Source organism: Xiphophorus maculatus, chromosome 17 (assembly GCF_002775205.1).
Source record: "Xiphophorus maculatus strain JP 163 A chromosome 17, X_maculatus-5.0-male, whole genome shotgun sequence".
In the NCBI taxonomy this organism is placed as follows: domain Eukaryota; kingdom Metazoa; phylum Chordata; class Actinopteri; order Cyprinodontiformes; family Poeciliidae; genus Xiphophorus; species Xiphophorus maculatus.
The window spans coordinates 19978872-19996232 of NC_036459.1; the positions used below are offsets into that span (position 1 = coordinate 19978872).

The window sequence follows — 17361 nt, forward strand, 5'->3', positions numbered from 1 at the left end:
TCTTTACTTTTAATAAGTGATTTCCCTTCCCCTTTCCCAAAAGGAATTGAAATTGTTATTTCCCCCTCTAAAACCCTTTTAGCTAATTTATCTGCCTTTTCATTGCCTTTTACGCCTTCATGTGCTGGCACCCAACAAAACCAAACATCAATGCCACCCCTATATAATCTAAATAAAATATGATGAATTTCTAATACTAAATTTTTTCTATCGTTTCCTTCTCCCTTAATACTTTCTACTACTGCTTTGGAATCTGTGCACAGACGTACACTTCTTCTGGTCAGCTTGCAAATGGATTTTTGGAGCAGTGCGCCACGTCATGGCCATCTTGTGCAAAACTCTGTGTCCCTGGGGAAGTCTGTTCCCCTTGTCTGGAGCTCTGACTGCAGCCAGAGAGGCGGAGTTTAAGTTTTGTGCTATTTTTAATCTCCAAGAGAATCAGTCTTTTTTCAACTTTTGTTATGTTCACTTTAGCCTGACAAACAAAAGTCAGTCACCAAACACTGTTCTCCAACACATTGTGTGTATTCATAATTTCTAATTGCTTTTTGTTGGAAGCTAGGTGATAGCGGGCAGGGCCGTGCAGAGACCTTTGGAGGGCCAGGGGCTCAAAGTTAAAAAGGGGCACATTGAACAACGCATATTAATCAAGAATCTACTTAATCAGATCACACTGTATCATTGTCATCATGTGGGGACAATGCAAAACATAGTCTATGTTTTCACCAACAGGTATAGAGTTGCTGTTTCTGCTGCTGACAAAGGTGGAGGGAGGTGGAGGGCTGTCTTGATCTGAGACAACACAGCCCTCCATGACCATGAAGGGTCATGGTTATGATGGTACCGTTTCTTTATGTCAGAATATCTGATATAAAGGTATGGAGCCCCTAAGCCGGGGGTGTCAAACTCCAGTCCTCAAGGGCCCGTGTCCTGCAACTTTTAGATGTGCCTCTGCTGCACCACACCTGAATAGAATAATTAGGTAATTAAGGCTCTGGAGAATTGATCTACACAAGGAGGAGGTCACTAAGCCATTTCATTCCAGTGTTTTGTATCTGTGGCACATCTAAAATCTGCAGGACAGCGGCCCTTGAGGACTGGAATTTGACACCTGGGCCCTAAGGGGACATGGAGAAAATAAAAGACAAAGAAATTCAGACTTACTTTCTCAAGATCCTAAGAAAATAAGTCAGGATCTTGGGATTTCTCATTTCTGAAATAAATACTAAATTTTTACATGAAATTTTGGACACATGTCCGTAGTTCATAGAATGAAAGAACAATGTTATTTTTACTCAAACATATACTGTACCTGTAAAAAGTAAAATCAGAGAAACGGATTATTTTAAGTAGTCTTTTAATTTTTTTCGGAGCTGTATGTCTCCGAAATGGTTGGTCCCTGTCCAATGGGGTAGCAAGGATTACAAGGTGAGCTTCAGGCTTCAGGAGTTGCATTCCTCTCTGATGTTTCTAAAAGCATTTTTTCCTTCTTTGAAAAGAGAGGAATTATGTTCTCATGTATCTCAGATCTTCACAGAGAAATACTTAAATGCATTTAATATAAATGCTGGAACTTATTATTTTAGACCAATAAATGACTATCGATTAAAAAAAGATTAGCAACTTGAAATATTTTTCATCCAGTAATCTGTCATATTTTACAGGAGAACGGGATTTTCCAGAAAGCCTACACTCTCATCTTTTCAGAAAGTCTAAGTTTTCGGGTCCTGATATCAGCTATTATTTTATGTTTATATCAGCAATTATAAATGATAAACACAATGTGTTGGAAAACAGTGTTTGGTGACTGACTTGTATTTGTCAGGCTAAAGAGAACATAACAAAAGTTGGAAAAAGACTGACTCTCCTGGAGATTAATAATAACAACACACAAGACCAGGTTTATTTGTTTATTTATTCTAGAGTTTTGCTATTGCCCTCTCCTTGGGCTGCCACCTTATCGTAGTGGAGGGGTTTGAGTGCCCCAATGATCCTAGGAGCTATGCTGTCTGGGGCTTCATGCCCCTGGTAGGGTCACCCAAGGCAGACAGGTCCTAGGTGAGGGACTAGACAAAGCGCAACCCGAAGACCCCAATGATGAACGGCACCATTGGATTTTGTGTTCCCTCGCCCGGACCTGGGTCACTGGGGCCCCACTCTGGAGCCAGGCCTGGAGTGGGGGCACGATGGCGAGTGCCTGGTGGCCGGGCTTTTACCCATGGAGCCCGGCCGGGCTCAGAACGAACAGGAAACATGGGCCCCCCCTCCCATGGGCCCACCACCCGTGAGAGGGGCCAAAGGGGTCGGGTGCATTGTGTGATGGGTGGCGGCCGAGGGAGGGGACCCTGGCGGTCCGATCCTCGGTTGCAGAAGCTCTTGGGACGTGGATTGTCACCTCTCTGGTGGGGAAGGAGCCGGAGCTAGTGTGTGAGGTCGAGAGGTTCCGGCTAGAAATAGTCGGTCTCACCTCGACGCATGGCTCTAGTTCTGGAACCAGTCTCCTTGAGAGGGGCTGGACATACTTCCACTCTGGAGGTGCCCAAGGTGAGAGGCGTCGGGCAGGAGTGGGCATACTTGTTGCTCCCCGTCTTGGAGCCTGTACATTGGGGTTTATCCCGGTGAACGAGAGGGTAGCCTCCCTCCGCCTATGGGTGGGGGGACAGGTCCTGACTGTCATTTGTGCTTACGGGCCGAACGACAGTTCAGATTACCCACCCTTTTTAGAGTCCTTAGAGGGGGTACTGGAGAGTGCTCCTCCTGGGGACTCCCTTGTTCTGCTGGGGGACTTCAGCGCTCACGTGGGCAATGACAGTGAGACCTGGAGGGCCGCGGTTGGGAGGAACGACCCCCTGATCTGAACTCGAGCGGTGTTCTGTTGCTGGACTTCTGTGCTCATCATGGATTGTCCATAATGAACATCATGTTCAAGCATAAGGGTGTCCATATGTGCACTTGGCACCAGGACAACCTTGACCGCAGTTCGATGATTGACTTTGTCATCGTTTCATCGGATCTGCGGCTGTATGTCTTGGACACTCGGGTGAAGAGAGGTGCGGAGCTGTCCACTGACCACTACCTGGTGGTGAGTTGGCTCCGGTGGTGGGGGAGGAAGCCGGTCAGGCCTGGCAGGCCCAAACGTGTTGTGAGGGTCTGCTGGGAACGTCTGGCAGAATCCCCTGTGAGGCGGAGCTTTAACTCCCATCTCCAGCAAAACTTCGAACACGTCCCGGGGGAGGTGGGGGACATGGAGTCTGAGTGGACCGTGTTCCGTGCCTCCATTGTCGAGGCGGCCGATCGGAGCTGTGGCCACAAGGTTGTCGGTGCCTGTCGCGGCGGCAACCCTCGAACCCGTTGGTGGACACCTTTGGTGAGGGATGCCGTCAGGCTGAAGAAGGAGTCCTATCGGGCCTTTTTGGCCTGTGGGACTCCGGAAGCAGCTGATGGGTACCGGCGGGCGAAGCGGCATGCGGCTCGGATGGTTGCTGAGGCAAAAACTCGGGCGTGGAAGGAGTTTGGGGAGGCCATGGAGAAAGACTTCCATACGGCTTCGAGGCGATTCTGGTCCACCATCTGGCATCTTGGGGGGGGGGGGGGGGGAGGGGAAGCAGTACGGCATCAACACTGTTTATAGTGGGGATGGTGTGCTGCTGACTTCTACTCGGGACATTGTGGGTCGGTGGGCAGAATACTTCGAAGACCTCCTCAATCCCACCAACATGCCTTCCATTGGGGAAGCTGAGCCTGGGGACTCTGGGTTGGGCTCTCCAATCTCTGGGGACGAGGTCGCCAAGGTGGTTAAAAAGCTCCTCAGTGGCAAGGCTCCGGGGGTGGATGAGATCCGCCCGGAGTTCCTTAAGGCTCTGGATGTTGTAGGGTTGTGTTGGCTGACGCGACTCTGCAATATCGCATGGACATCAGGGCAGTTCCCCTGGATTGGCAGACTGGGGTGGTGGTCCCCCTGTTCAAAAAGGGGGACTGCAGGGTGTGCTCCAATTATAGAGGGGTCACACTCTTAAGCCTCCCTGGCAAGGTCTATTCAGGGGTCCTGGAGAGGAGGGTCCGTCGGATAGTCGAACCTCGGATTCAGGAAGAGCAGTGTGGTTTTCGTCCTGGTCGTGGAACACTGGACCAGCTCTACACCCTCGGCAGGGTCCTGGAGGGTGCATGGGAGTTTGCCTAACCAGTCTATATGTGTTTTGTGGACTTGGAGAAGGCGTTCGACCGTGTCCCTCGGGGAGCCCTGTGAGGGTTTCTCCGGGAGTATGGGGTATCGGGCCCTTTGATACGGGCTGTCAGGTCCCTGTATGACCGGTGTCAGAGTCTGGTCCGCATTGCCGGCAGTAAGTGGGGCTCGTTTCTGGTGAGAGTTGGACTTCGCCAGGGCTGCCCTTTGTCACCGATTCTGTTCATCACTTTCATGGACAGAATTTCTAGACGCAGCCAAGGTGTTGAGGGGATCCAATTTGGTGGCCTTGGGATCTCATCTCTGCTTTTTGCAGACGATCTGGTCCTATGGGCTTCATCAGGTCGTGATCTGGAACTCTCACTGGAGCGGTTCGCAGCAGAGTGTGAAGCGACCGGGATGGGGATCAGTGCCTCCAAATCTGAGGCCATGGTCTTGAGCCGGAAAAGGGTAGAGTGCCTTCTCCGGGTCAGGGGGGGTGTCCTGCCCCAAGTGGAGGAGTTCAAGTATCTCGGGATCTTGTTCACAAATGGGGGAAGAAGGGAGCGGGAGATCGACAGGCAGATTGGCGCAGCGTCAGTCATCAAGCGGGCGCTGTACCGGTCCGTCGTGGTGAAGAGAGAGCTGAGCCAAAAAGCAAAGCTCTCGATTTACCAGTCGATCTACGTTCCCACCCTCATCTATGGTCATGAGCTTTGTGTCATGACCAAAAGAATGAGATCGCGGATACAAGCGGCCGAGATAGGGTGAGAAGCTCAGTCATCCGGGAGGGACTCAGAGTAGAGCCGCTGCTCCTTCACATCGAGAGGAGCCAGTTGAGGTGGCTCAGGCATCTGGTCAGGATGCTTACTGGACGCCTCCCTGGTGAGGTGTTCCGGGCACGTCCCACCGGGAGGAGGCCCCGGGGAAGACCCAGGACACGCTGGAGGGACTATGTCTCTCGGCTGGCCTGGGAACGCCTCGGGATTCCCCCGGAAGAGCTGGAAGAAGTGGCTGGCGAGAGGGAAGTCTGGGCCTCCCTTCTGAAGCTGCTACCCCCGCGACCCGACCTCGGATAAGCGGAAGAAGATGGATGGATGGATGGATGGATGGATGGATGGATGGGTTTTGCTATTGCTACCTTTTTAACAGCGTTTGGCTGTAGGAATTTTCCCTGCAATTGATCTGCCTTTGAGATTTCAATTTGATAGATGAAGGGCATTATGAATAAATATTTTTATTAAAAAATAAAATAAAAAATTATCATACAAGCATTGGATTCTTTGTAGAAATCACTTTTGCAGTCTAGTCTACGGTTTTACATTGTAGATATAAATATTGGCAAAATGTGTAATTTTGGTTGATAAGTACTCTTCATTTTAGGGTTATTAATTGTTGGCAATATTACAGCATTTTTCTATAAATTTTACAATGTCTAAGACTTCCACAATATATATATGTTTTCTACATTTCATAACTGTAAAAATTAAGTGATATTTATGTTTCTTCACTGCCATTTATTTTCTACAGTAATATAAATGCTTTGGATGTTACAGTTTGTAACTGTCGGTGTCTTACAATTTTTTATCGTAAGTTTTACTCTGGGTTTTTTACAGTGCTGCTACCAATCAAAAATTACAGTTCCACATGCCTGTCTCAAAACCAGCATGTAGAGAAAACAGATGAACAACCAAGTTGAGCTATAATAATACAAATCACTGACAGTTTTGATCATCTAAAAGTCTACAACAGGTTTAGAAAACATTTTCAATTTCTTTGGCCAGGCTCATAATACTGCCACATTACTATACTTCAATATGGACATAAATTCTCTCAGGGTTTTGTGTAGGAAACCTTTCCCTTTACGAGGGACATGTACTGTACAGTGCAATACCTTTAAGTAGAAACACACCAGACATGATGTAGTAAAAGATATACTTTATTTTTATTTTTTTGGAGCAATTACATCATTGTCCTGGTCACTTCCTTTACATCTCACAATCACATCACAACATTCAATCACATTCAAATCAGTGTTCACAAAAATAACAAGCATTCAAACAGCAAACTACTGAGGTTTTAAAGTACAAAGCCACAAGATGAACTGGAAAAAAAACACAGCTCCTTATTAAAGCTGCAGATGATCTGGGACCATAGGCTCAAAGTCAGCTCCTCTCCAAGGGATGTAGCATTTATCTGTGGCATTTCACTTTCTGAGCTACAAAAAGAAAATTTTACCCTTGTAGCCTTTGTTCTACTGATTGATACTCAGCACTTGAGAGGTGCAACAGATTGCAATCCCTTCTCTTTTGTGACAAAAAAATTACTAAATCTGAAGGTCCACTTCTGGGACTGACCATGGCATATCAAAGGTTTATTCAACAGGAGCAGATTCACAGTCTTGTACAGACAATGAACCCTTAGTCAGGTGTTTTGCTCTCTCATGGTAAAGGTTCATCTTTGGAAGAGCAAAGCGGACAACAAGTCATAAATCTGAATCCTAGTTTAATTCAGGCAACCTGATTGTTTATGTCAGCTGGTATTTAATCTAAATGATTCCCTTATGCTAAAGTCCATCCAGAATAGATGAGTAAATTGTAGACCAAAAACCTAAATCATATCCTGATGACATAAGTGGAACTTATAGAGAAAAAGGAAATAAAAGCCTATTTCATGGGTCATAAAGAACAGCAGCTAGATGAACGAACGTCTTATTTGAGTTGACTGTTTACACGAAGGGTGCCCAAGTGATTTGAGACCAAGAGTTACTTTTTCTCTCATCAGGAGGCTGAGAACTACCACATGTAAAAATTGTAAATGAAACTCTATTGACTTATTTATAGGCAAAAGTTATCTCTTATTGGAGTGTATGAGTGATGGTTTTCTTGATCTGTCCTTTACAAAAAATCAGCATAAATAAAGCAAACCGCTGCTGTGTAAGCCTCACCCTTTAAGAGTCGGACAACAAGGCTGTGATGGTCATGGCCCTGAGCTCTGGCGGGCATCCTTTTGTATCAATTTTGAAAATAATTTCTTCAGTTGCATCAATTCATAGCTACACATAAAAATATATATTTTTTGCTATATTAACATTTTTGCTCATTACCTGAGAAACTTTATTCCTACATCCAGTTCTCCATCAGGATGTGTCTGTGAAAAAAATAAATTCAGGTTGATTGCAGTCTACGTATTGGGCACCCCTGGTTTACACACTCAAACACAACCCTTGTGATTGATTCATGACTTAAGGATAAAATAAAGCTTGGGTAAGCACTGCATTCCTCTGACTTGGTGGTGTGGAGTTTTGCCACCAGTGAGAAGAGAGACAAACTATGCATTCAGTGGTAAGTTTCAGCTACAGCCTGAAAGAATTCTCTGAGAGTTCAATAGAATGCAACTCTCATTCTATTGTACAAAGGTGAACTTGTATAGTGCTTTATCAATTTCAGAAGATCCTATTACGCTTTTACACTACATTCAGTCATTCACCCATTTACACACTAGTTACTGGATAGTAGCCACTAGCCACAGCTGCCCTGGGCCACACTGTGACAGAGGCGAGGCTACAAAACACTAGCCAGGCCCTGTGACCGCCACCAGCAGGCAAGGTGGGTGACATCTTACCCGACAACACAACAGAGGTGGACGGAGCGAGAACCCAACAATTGAGGGACGATCTCCGACCACCATGTGTCCATCACTGACATCAACACCATTCTCTTGCACACAAACCTTTGTTTCAGAATGTCCTTTTGATTTCTAAGAAGCTCTCAGGCACGTTCTCTACAGGTCAGAACCTTTTCTGATTCTTTTCACTTTCTTGAACTAATAAATATGGGAATGATGCCTGAAAGCAGAGGACTGAATTACAATTGGTGAATATACTTATTTAGAAAATAACTCTGCATCTAAGTAGGCGACACTAATAAATTAAATCACAATAAACAAAGCTTGTGAAGTCACAGAACTTCTAGTGGTCTTCTGTGTTATTCTCCATTTCACTCTGCTGCACACAGATGTACCAGTAAGCCTTCTCTCCTGCTCTGTCTGTGAACAGGTTGGACTGATGAAATGACCTGGCAAATGTCCTCTCCCAGAGCGAGCTGCTGACCTCTATTCAGGACAATTTTCACGTCTGCCACATTATGCTCCACCTGTCAGTCTCTTCTCCAGCCGGTCCAGCTTTGCCAGATTTTCCTTGAGAAGTTTGGAGCCAGGATTCAGATGCAGGGCCCACTCATAGTACATCCTGGCAGTTGCATAGTTTCCCTGTGTCCAGACATGTTAACACATGTACTATATTCAAATAAAGATGCAAGATAGTACAATTACTGTAAACTAAAGAAATATTAAGTCTTGCGCTTGTATTGAAGGAAGGAGCACACAGATCTGCTCTACTTAATCATAATCTGGGCATTTGTCGCCTCCAAATCACTGAATAGTAATAAACAGATCTAAATATGATAATCATTAGTCTTTAATTCTGGTTTAATTCAAATAATCCAGTTATTTTAAAAGAACTGATTCAAGTTCTGCATGTTGCAACATATGAATGATCTCCGCATGCCGTTCAGTGATCACCCTTGCTATTTCTACTATTTCTGAGCCTTGGGTTAAATTTTTCAACGTCTGACAACTTTAGAGTATTTCTATGCTATAATATTGTACAGTCCATTGGAGTAAGACCCACTTTGGGTTCTCGAGGGCCCAAAGTGGGCCTTACTCCAATGGACCTCGAGGGTCGGCATCCTGCACGTTTTAGTTCTCTCCCTGGTGGGAGTAACAACTATTTCAGCATGTCAGTGTTCTTCTTAGGCCTCTAATGAGACATCATTGGATCCAGGTGCGTTAAACCAGGGAGAGAACTAAAACACACAGGATGCCGGCCCTCGAGGACTCAGTTTGGGCCCTCGAGGGCCCAAAGCAGGGGTCTCAAACTCCAGTCCTCGAGGGCCGCAGTCCTGCAACTTTTAGATGTGCCTCTGCTGCACCACACCTGAATAGAATAATTAGTTCATTAAGGCTCTGGAGAACTGATCTACACAAGGAGGAGGTAATTAAGCCATTTCATTCCAGTGTTTTGTACTTGTGGCACATCTAAAAGCTGTAGGACTGCGGCCCTCGAGGACTGGAGTTTGAGACCCCTGGCCCAAAGGCACTTAATATGTTATTGTTTTCATCCAGAAATTTTGTGCAGGTGCACAACACTGGAGAGCAAAAAGGCTATTCTTTTACATGCCATCCATAGCTAGAGTGCAGCCATGCATGGCATGTGAACGTAATTAAATTTTTTATATACATTATCACCTTGATGTGCTGAATCCCTCCCATGTTCATCCAGGCCTGAGACTGGTCAGGCTTCAGATCAACAGCCAACTTGTAATTCTAGTAGGAGAGAAAACAGACAATGAAGAGACTGAATGAATCAATAAACAAATCAGAAAGCTCCAACAACATTTGGCATCAGGCTGGATAGAGTCAAACAGTCCAATATAACAGCAATCTAAGTTTAAGGTGAAGAATAATTGATGTTATTGACATTTTGAAAAAATGCGGCACCTTATTGGCAATAAAACAAACAGAAAGAATGTAACTGTGGCCTCCCGTTTTATCAAGAAAATTCTTGTGATCTTATATGCTGTTGCACAATGGCTAATCTGCGTTCCATGTCAGCGGCATATATAGGGACACAGTTTTAAGTAAATAACACTCCAGTATCAACTTCATATTTGATGTTGTAACAAACACAACCATATTTCAATGAAAACTCTATTTTTTTCTGTCATTTTCACTAAGGTTCTTATCACTCACTGTGAACGTTAGCATCCTGGCTGCTATCATCTCGTAAGATGCTGTTTCCGGTGTGATGAACCTGAGTCCTGACCAGTAGATATTCTGTTTTGTGCAGATGAACTGTGTTTCATCTCATCCTGTCTTCTGGCCATTATTTACACAACACAGAACTGAATTATTACTTGAACCGAGCTGAGATAGTACCCGAGTACGGTACATTTAGCAAGGTTGCACAAGAAGTCCGGTCCTTTTGTGCATCTGTCACAGGATGAATCAACAGAGGAAACATGTTTGACAATTTCAATTTAGATAAGTGCAATCTGTGTAATACCTTGAATTGAGAGATACCATGCCTAATACAAATAGAAGTAGAATTAACATATTTTTGGACTTTGGGCCACTGGCTATCTGTAATAATCACTCATAGATCTTCCTGACCATCCTTTTCAGGTGGTCTAATGTAGGCACTGAGTCTTCAATTATGGATCCTTGTTATTAAACCCTTTCTTACTGGATCAAGCAGAAGGATTGTCTCCACAGAAGAGGATGGGGTTTGACTAGGAAGGGTTGGAAATCTGTTCTTGAGTCTGTAAGTATTTTTTTTTTAAATCTTTACTTTCCATATTAAATTTGCTATGTAATTGTTAAAATGTAAATGTAAAAGCCTTTTCAAAAAATACATATGTTGTACATTGAATCCCTTTATGTTTCCACTGATTAAGAAATACATTTAGGGCTGATAGAGGGAATGTGTGGTTATTTATCAATGGACTAAGAACTGATGTGACTGTCCATCCATAATGTTTTCTTATTTGTGACAAGATTTTAACTGAATGAGAAACTACTGAATTCTTAATCTTTTGATTATAAATAGAAAGAGCAGAATCTAATAACGGATTTGAAAGAGCGGACATCCAGAACAACATTGAACAAACACAAGGTACAGTACTCCTATTGACCAGGTGATCTTTGCAAGAATAATTTTTTGGATTTTCTTGTAAATTAAATATGTTATGATAGTCTAGCTATATTAAAAAATGCCTTAGTTATTCAGATCGGGATACATCAATTTTTGATTGGAATGACAGAACTTTATGCAGAATATTCAATTAACAGTTCTTGTGTACATGAATTCAAGTTATGTCTGTAGAAACAGTTTTTTCCAATGTAGAGTTACTGATGGACTAATGGCATGTAGTCTCTTTCTGTAATTTACTTCTTAAGTCTAGTTTATTTTTTCCAGAGCTTCTTTTTTTCGGCTTTTCTGTGGGATTACAGTGAACCCTCGTTTTTCGCAGGGGTTGTGTTCCGAAAAGAACCAGTAATAGGCGAAATCCGTGAAGTTACCTTTATTTTTTTTTACAATTTTTATACAGCATAATTAAATACTCTACATTGAAACCAAAGAACAAAACCTGTTTTCAGGCCTAAGCATTTTTTTAACAAATAGAATGCTTTCTTACATATAACTGCAGTAAAATAATCATTTTAATCATCAATACGAAGTACAGTAGGACAAATTGTAACTCGCGTATTTCACTGTTCCTCTGACTGACGCTGCGGCCTGACTCCGCTCTCTAGTGGCTTTTTCTTCTGAAGCCTGTGGTGCAGGTGTGTTTTTTTTGAGAGAAGAACATAGTTATTGGTAGCTGTTGTCACTCTTTTTTCTTCTGGGCAGAAATATTTGCCAAAATCTACCAAACTGTATATTTAAAAACCTTAACGTTATTGGCACACAGGTAGAGAAGAAGCGCGGAGACTGTTTAGCCAATCAGGATGCAGAACACAAAGCACTGTGAAAAAAAAAAACTGCACAAAAAACTCCATGAACCAGGGAGGCCGTGAAGGTGAACCGCGTTATAGCGGATTATCACTGTATTTGTCTTCTATCATATGGCTTTAGTGCCTCCCACAAGGTGGTTCTTGTAGTATATGGAGTGTCATTGATTGACAATGTATATTTATGTGATTTTTAATCTCTTCCATTTATGTTTGACAGAATTCTATAATAAAACCTCCACTTTTTTATGTTTTGTTATATTCTAAAGCTAGATGTAGCATTAACAGACTGTGATCTGACAGCGTTAGTGCTTCATAGTTGCAATATTTCACCAGCTGTAAAAGTTTTCTGTCTAATAAAAAAACCATCAATCCTCCAATATGCTTGGTGAACTGGAAATAAGAGTATTGCTGTGTGTAACAGAACAGCGATCTCCATGGAGCTAATATTTTGTAGCTGTCCATACATTTCTGAACTTTTTTTTTTTGCCATTTTAGAACGAGTTGGTGGTCTATGTAACAATTTATTAAGTACACAGTGCAGAACAAAATTAAAATCTCCACCAATTATCAGTTGATGAGAGTCTATATCAGGTATTTTTGATAGCAATAAAACTATAAATTGTTCATTGTTCACGTTGGGACCGTATACATTCACAAATGTGATCAGATGATCATAAAATTTACCAGTATGACATACGTATCTGCCTTAGGAGTTCAGTATTACTTTTGAAACGATAAACAGTAGTATTTTTTTTTCCAATTTTCAATGTTTATTAAATCCTTCAACAATTAAACATACAGTGAAACCGATGTTGACAATATCAGTGCTGTAAAGCAGTGGTCCGCAACCTTTTTATTACCACGGACCGGTCAAGACTTGGCAATTTTACGACAATCTTACAACGTCCTGCAGTGATTGGTGTGTTACTTGGTGGTGGCCATTGTCTTGGCCCGATTATTGCAGCCTGTGGAGTTTTTCCCAACTGGGGGCGAGAACGCAGTCTGTTGAATGTGACAGGAAGCCAATCAGAAAGCGCGGTGACGTAAGAACGGAGGGGAATCCCAAACAGCTGACATGGCAACTGAGAGTCCGGTGGACATCGGAGGTGATATGTGGAAATGTTTATTACTATATGTAAAGGTCATTTTTATATATGTTTATGTGCTTATGTTTATTCAGTTAAAACTGTTAACTACAAAAAAAATTAAAATAACTCACCTCCAAATCATAGTGCAGCAAATAGAGCGGCTGCTCCCGCCATCTCTTATCAAACGCCTTTTCTTTTTGTTTCGTCTTTTATCACTTAAAATTAGTCCACAAACTGTCACTACTGCTTCTACATCGTCATCCGTGTTTGATTATTCTAAATTCACGTATAGTATGTTGGGGTTTTACTGGATTTTCTTCTGGAATCGGTTCTGTGGTGTGTTGCTCCTGCCGTGTGGCTGGACACACGAACCGATCGAACCTGTTGGACTTTTACCGGCTCGTGTCATGTGTGGTCACAGAGGTTTGGAAAATCGGCCGACAATCCTTAAATCGTGCCGTGTGAACCAGACTTAAGAGTCACAGGCTCTGCCCTCACGCTCCCTGAGTCTGGTTGCTATAGTAACGTTTACATATCCCTTCAAAATAAGATACAGATGCACCACAAAAACGAACATTTTACTTTTATGAAAATTTTAACTCACGATAAAGACTAATGGGAACCCTGAGCTTGTTTCTCTGCAGCCAGAAGGTCAGAAGTGATGAGAGACAATGACACCCGAAGTGTTGCTTATGCACAGGGTGCTTGGTCTCTACGTGGCGAAGCAGTTTGAAGGCTTCAATGCTTCATTAACGAGCCGGTCACCATATCATATCGTATCATATCATATCATATCATGCAGAGCTTGGAATGTGGGAATCACCTACCGGGATAAATCCATTCTCCTGTCTCTTCTCTGGGCCTTTTTCCTTCACAAAGAAACTTTCCAAAGACATCTGATCTGTTTCTTACTCATTTTGCTGCTTGTGGGCTCAATGTTGGCGTGCAAGACATAACCAAGAGAATCCAGTTAAAGGATTTTCAAAATAAAAGATCCTCCAGACTCAAATAATACATAAAACGGAAATATTTAATTATTTCTTGCACAGCCCGGTACCAATTGGTCCACGGCCCGGGGGTTGAGGACCACTGCTGTAAAGTATACAACATTAAGTAGTCATATAGAGAAGGATTTTGAGTTTTTAACATTTTGTCCCCTGAACCCCTCCCGATCCTCCTGTAACCCCCTCAGCAAGCAGAAGGAGTTAAAGCAAAAGAAAATATAGTAAAATAAAAATAAAATGTAAATAAAAAGTTCACACACACTGTATCTTTTATTCTGGACCAAAAGTGTTTGAGCCTTTCCTCTCTGGTTTTAAGAACGTTTCCCGTACTCTGATACGCCTCAATCTGACCGTTTATCTTGTGGATGAGTCGTTCGTAAGAGGCGGTCTTTGAAGTGCCGCATACCATTCTGTATAGGTAGGGATATTTTGACCTTTCCAGTGTCTTAATATAACTCGCCTTGCCGTGGTGAGGGCAATTTTTAACCATTGTGCTTTTTTTGTTCCTATTTTGACCTTATAATCTAAGAAGTTAAGAAGTCCCAATGTAGGTGTCAAGAGTAAGTTGGAGTTAAGGTGCTGTTCATTTTTCCCATAACCTCCTGCCAATAAGAAATTAGATTCAGACACATAAGGAACATATGAAGCATGTCTCACAGACTTTGTTTACATGCCAGCAAATATCAGAGTTACTTATTCTAGCTCTAAATAATTTAATTGGTGTCCAATATAATCGATTCAGAATTTTGAACTGTATCATTTTGGAGCGCGCATCTCTCATGGGTTTTAACATTTGTTTTACTATTGCACTCCACTGTTCCTCTGTGAACTTTTTGTTTAGTTCTGATTCCCATACCTTTTTAAGTCCTGTATTAATGTTGCAAGTGTTCTCAATCAGGTAGTTATAAATATGACTTACTGGTCTTGGGGAGTCTTTTAATTTATTAAACATGGTATATATTGGTGATTCCGTGGGTATGCTTACCTCAGGTTTCTTTAATTTTGTGAGACAGTCCCTAATTTGTAGGAACTTCCAGAAATCTTTAGATTGTATAATTCTTGAAATTGTTTAAATGACAGTAAGGTACCATTTTGTAAGAAGCAGTTTATACTGTCAATCCCTTTTATATGCCAATTCCTCCAAAAGATCATTTTCCCCTCTATTTTTATTTTTGGGTTATTCCACACAGAGGCTGTTCCTTGAGTGAAGGGACAGGTGTTTGCTTTTTTATGTAAATGCTGCCAAACGTTTTTAATGTGAGTCGTAATTGGATTGGATTTAACTCCATCATTTGGATGTTGGGATAGATAATCAAAAGCTTTAAATTGAGCATTTACTTCACCTTCCAAGTTCACCCAGATCAGACTATTGTGGTTGTTTAACATAAGTGATGTTATTTGTGCGTTTATAAAAGCTTCCTGATAAAGTTTCATATCGGGTAGTCGTAATCCTCCGTATTCTATTTTAGTTTGGAGTTTTAAGACAGACATTTTAGGCTTTTTCCCCTCCCAAATAAAGTTGTTTATCATTTTGTCCAAGGTCTCAAATATAGGGTGTGGGATTTTGAGAGGTAATAAATTGAATAGGTAATTTAATTTCGGTGTAATAATCATTTTAATGGCCTGGACTCTACCCCACAGTGATATCTGTAGCTCAGGGGTGGGCAATCCTGGTCCTCGAGGGCCGGTGTCCTGCAACTCTTAGATGTCTCCCTGGTCCAACATATCTGAGTCAAATAGCTGAATCACCTCCTAAATGCAGTCAAGTTCTCCAGAGTTCTGCTAATGACCTCATTATTTGACTCAGCTGTGTTGAAGAAGAGATACATCTAAAAGTTGCAGGAGACCGGCCCTACAGGCCTGGAGTTGCCCACCCCTGCTGTAGCTTGTCCCACCCCTTTAAAAGCAAACTTATCTTATTTATCACAGGTTCAAAGTTGTCCAGAATAATGTCTTCCAGGCCTGGGTTCAGCAGTATGCCTAAGTATTTAAGGTTTTAGGTACCCACTGAAATTTCCACTTATGTATATGGCTTTTATAACAAAACTTTGACAGGGGCATTTAGACCAGTAAATCTTGTATCTGGATAATTCAGAAAAATTGTTGATCAAATCGAGTAGAGGAGGTAATGATTCCTCAGGATTCGACAGTAGAAGCAGTACATCATCTGCAAATATCTACATTTTGTTGTCTAGTCCACCCATTGTTATACCTTTTATTATTTTGTTTTGTCTGATGGCTTGGTCTAAGGGTTTGAGCGCAATAATAAAGAGCAGGGGTGATAATGGGTCTCCCTGTTTAGTCCCGCGTTCGATTAAGAATTGAGTTGATCTTGATCCATTGGTTGTTACAGTCGCTTTTGAGTCCGTGTATATCATTTTGATTATTTCTAGGACAGAGTGTCGAAACCCAAATGTTTCAAGTGTATAGTATAGATAACTCCAGCTGACCCTGTCGAACGCTTTTTCCACGTCGGGTGACAAGGCCGCTACAGGAAAATTTAAATGTTGGGCCTTCCAAATCAGATGTAGTAATCGTCTTAGACTATCAGAGGGGGTTCTGCCCTTGACGAAGCCTGTTTGGTCCGGGTGTATAATTGATGTTATGACCTTATTAATCTGCAATCATAATATTTTTGTGAATAATTTTGCTTCACAGCACAATAAGCTTATTGGCCTGTAGCTTAAATATTCCAAAAGGTCTTTCCTTTTTTTCAGAATGACAGTAATTAACAATTCCTTCATTGATGTGGGGAGCCGATGCGATTCAATAGATGAATTAAAGGTTTTTAATATTTCTGTACCCAGTTCAGATGTAAATTTATAAAACTTGTTAGGAATACTGTCCAGGCCCGGGGTTTTCCCATTGGGTGAGACTTTAATGGTTTTAACGAGCTCTTCCATAGTTATAGGTCTTTCTAGTTGTGTGGAACTCTCTTTGGACAATTTCTGAAGGGTTAACTTTCCAAAAAACTCTTCTGCTGTATTTAGATCAATAACTCTACAGCGAAGAAAAAGATTCTGACTTTCTTAGTCAACATTTTTGAAAATGAGCCTCTAGTAAAGTGGGAAAAGGATTTAATGTTGTAAAATAATCCACTAAACCAGGCATGTCCAAAGTCCGGCCCGGGGGCCAATCACGGCCCGCGGTCAGATTTCATACGGCCCGCAGCTTCGGTCTTATAATGTATTATTTATGGCCCGCCTGCACTGTGAAACAGAATAAATAAATCATAAAACTTGAAACTGTAATTCCTCCTTTCACCAAATGGTGGCAGCACCACTTTAATACTATCAGTCTCTGCCTCCGTGCAGCGAACCCCTCTCCACTCATTTCTGCCATGGCCACTGCAAAGAAAACGAGGAAAGTTTACAGTGAGGGCCGCCGCTTTCAAGAGAGATGGGAATTACAATACTTCTTTTCTGAAAATCAAGGCAATTGTGCTTGTCTAATTTGTAATGAGACGGTTGCCTTGTTTAAGGATTTTGACGTAAAGAGACACTACCAGACTAAACATGCTAACACATACAAC

At 42.3% G+C, this 17361-nt stretch overlaps 1 protein-coding gene across 3 annotated transcripts in view; it reads right to left on the reverse strand.

Annotated features, from left to right (window-relative positions):
• Positions 1–6085: 6085 nt before the first annotated feature.
• Positions 6086–17361, reverse strand: part of tmtc1 (transmembrane and tetratricopeptide repeat containing 1) — a 128608-nt gene continuing 117332 nt past the window's right edge. For 2 of the 3 annotated variants that reach the window (XM_023349870.1, XM_023349873.1), the window contains 2 exons: positions 9470–9547; positions 6086–8431 (listed from right to left, as the gene is read on the reverse strand). In XM_023349870.1, coding sequence (XP_023205638.1) covers positions 8306–8431; positions 9470–9547 — 204 coding nt within the window. In that variant the 3' untranslated portion in view covers positions 6086–8305. Of the gene's footprint in view, positions 8459–9469; positions 9548–17361 lie in introns of all 3 variants that reach the window. The other variant, XM_023349871.1, reaches the window with a different exon arrangement.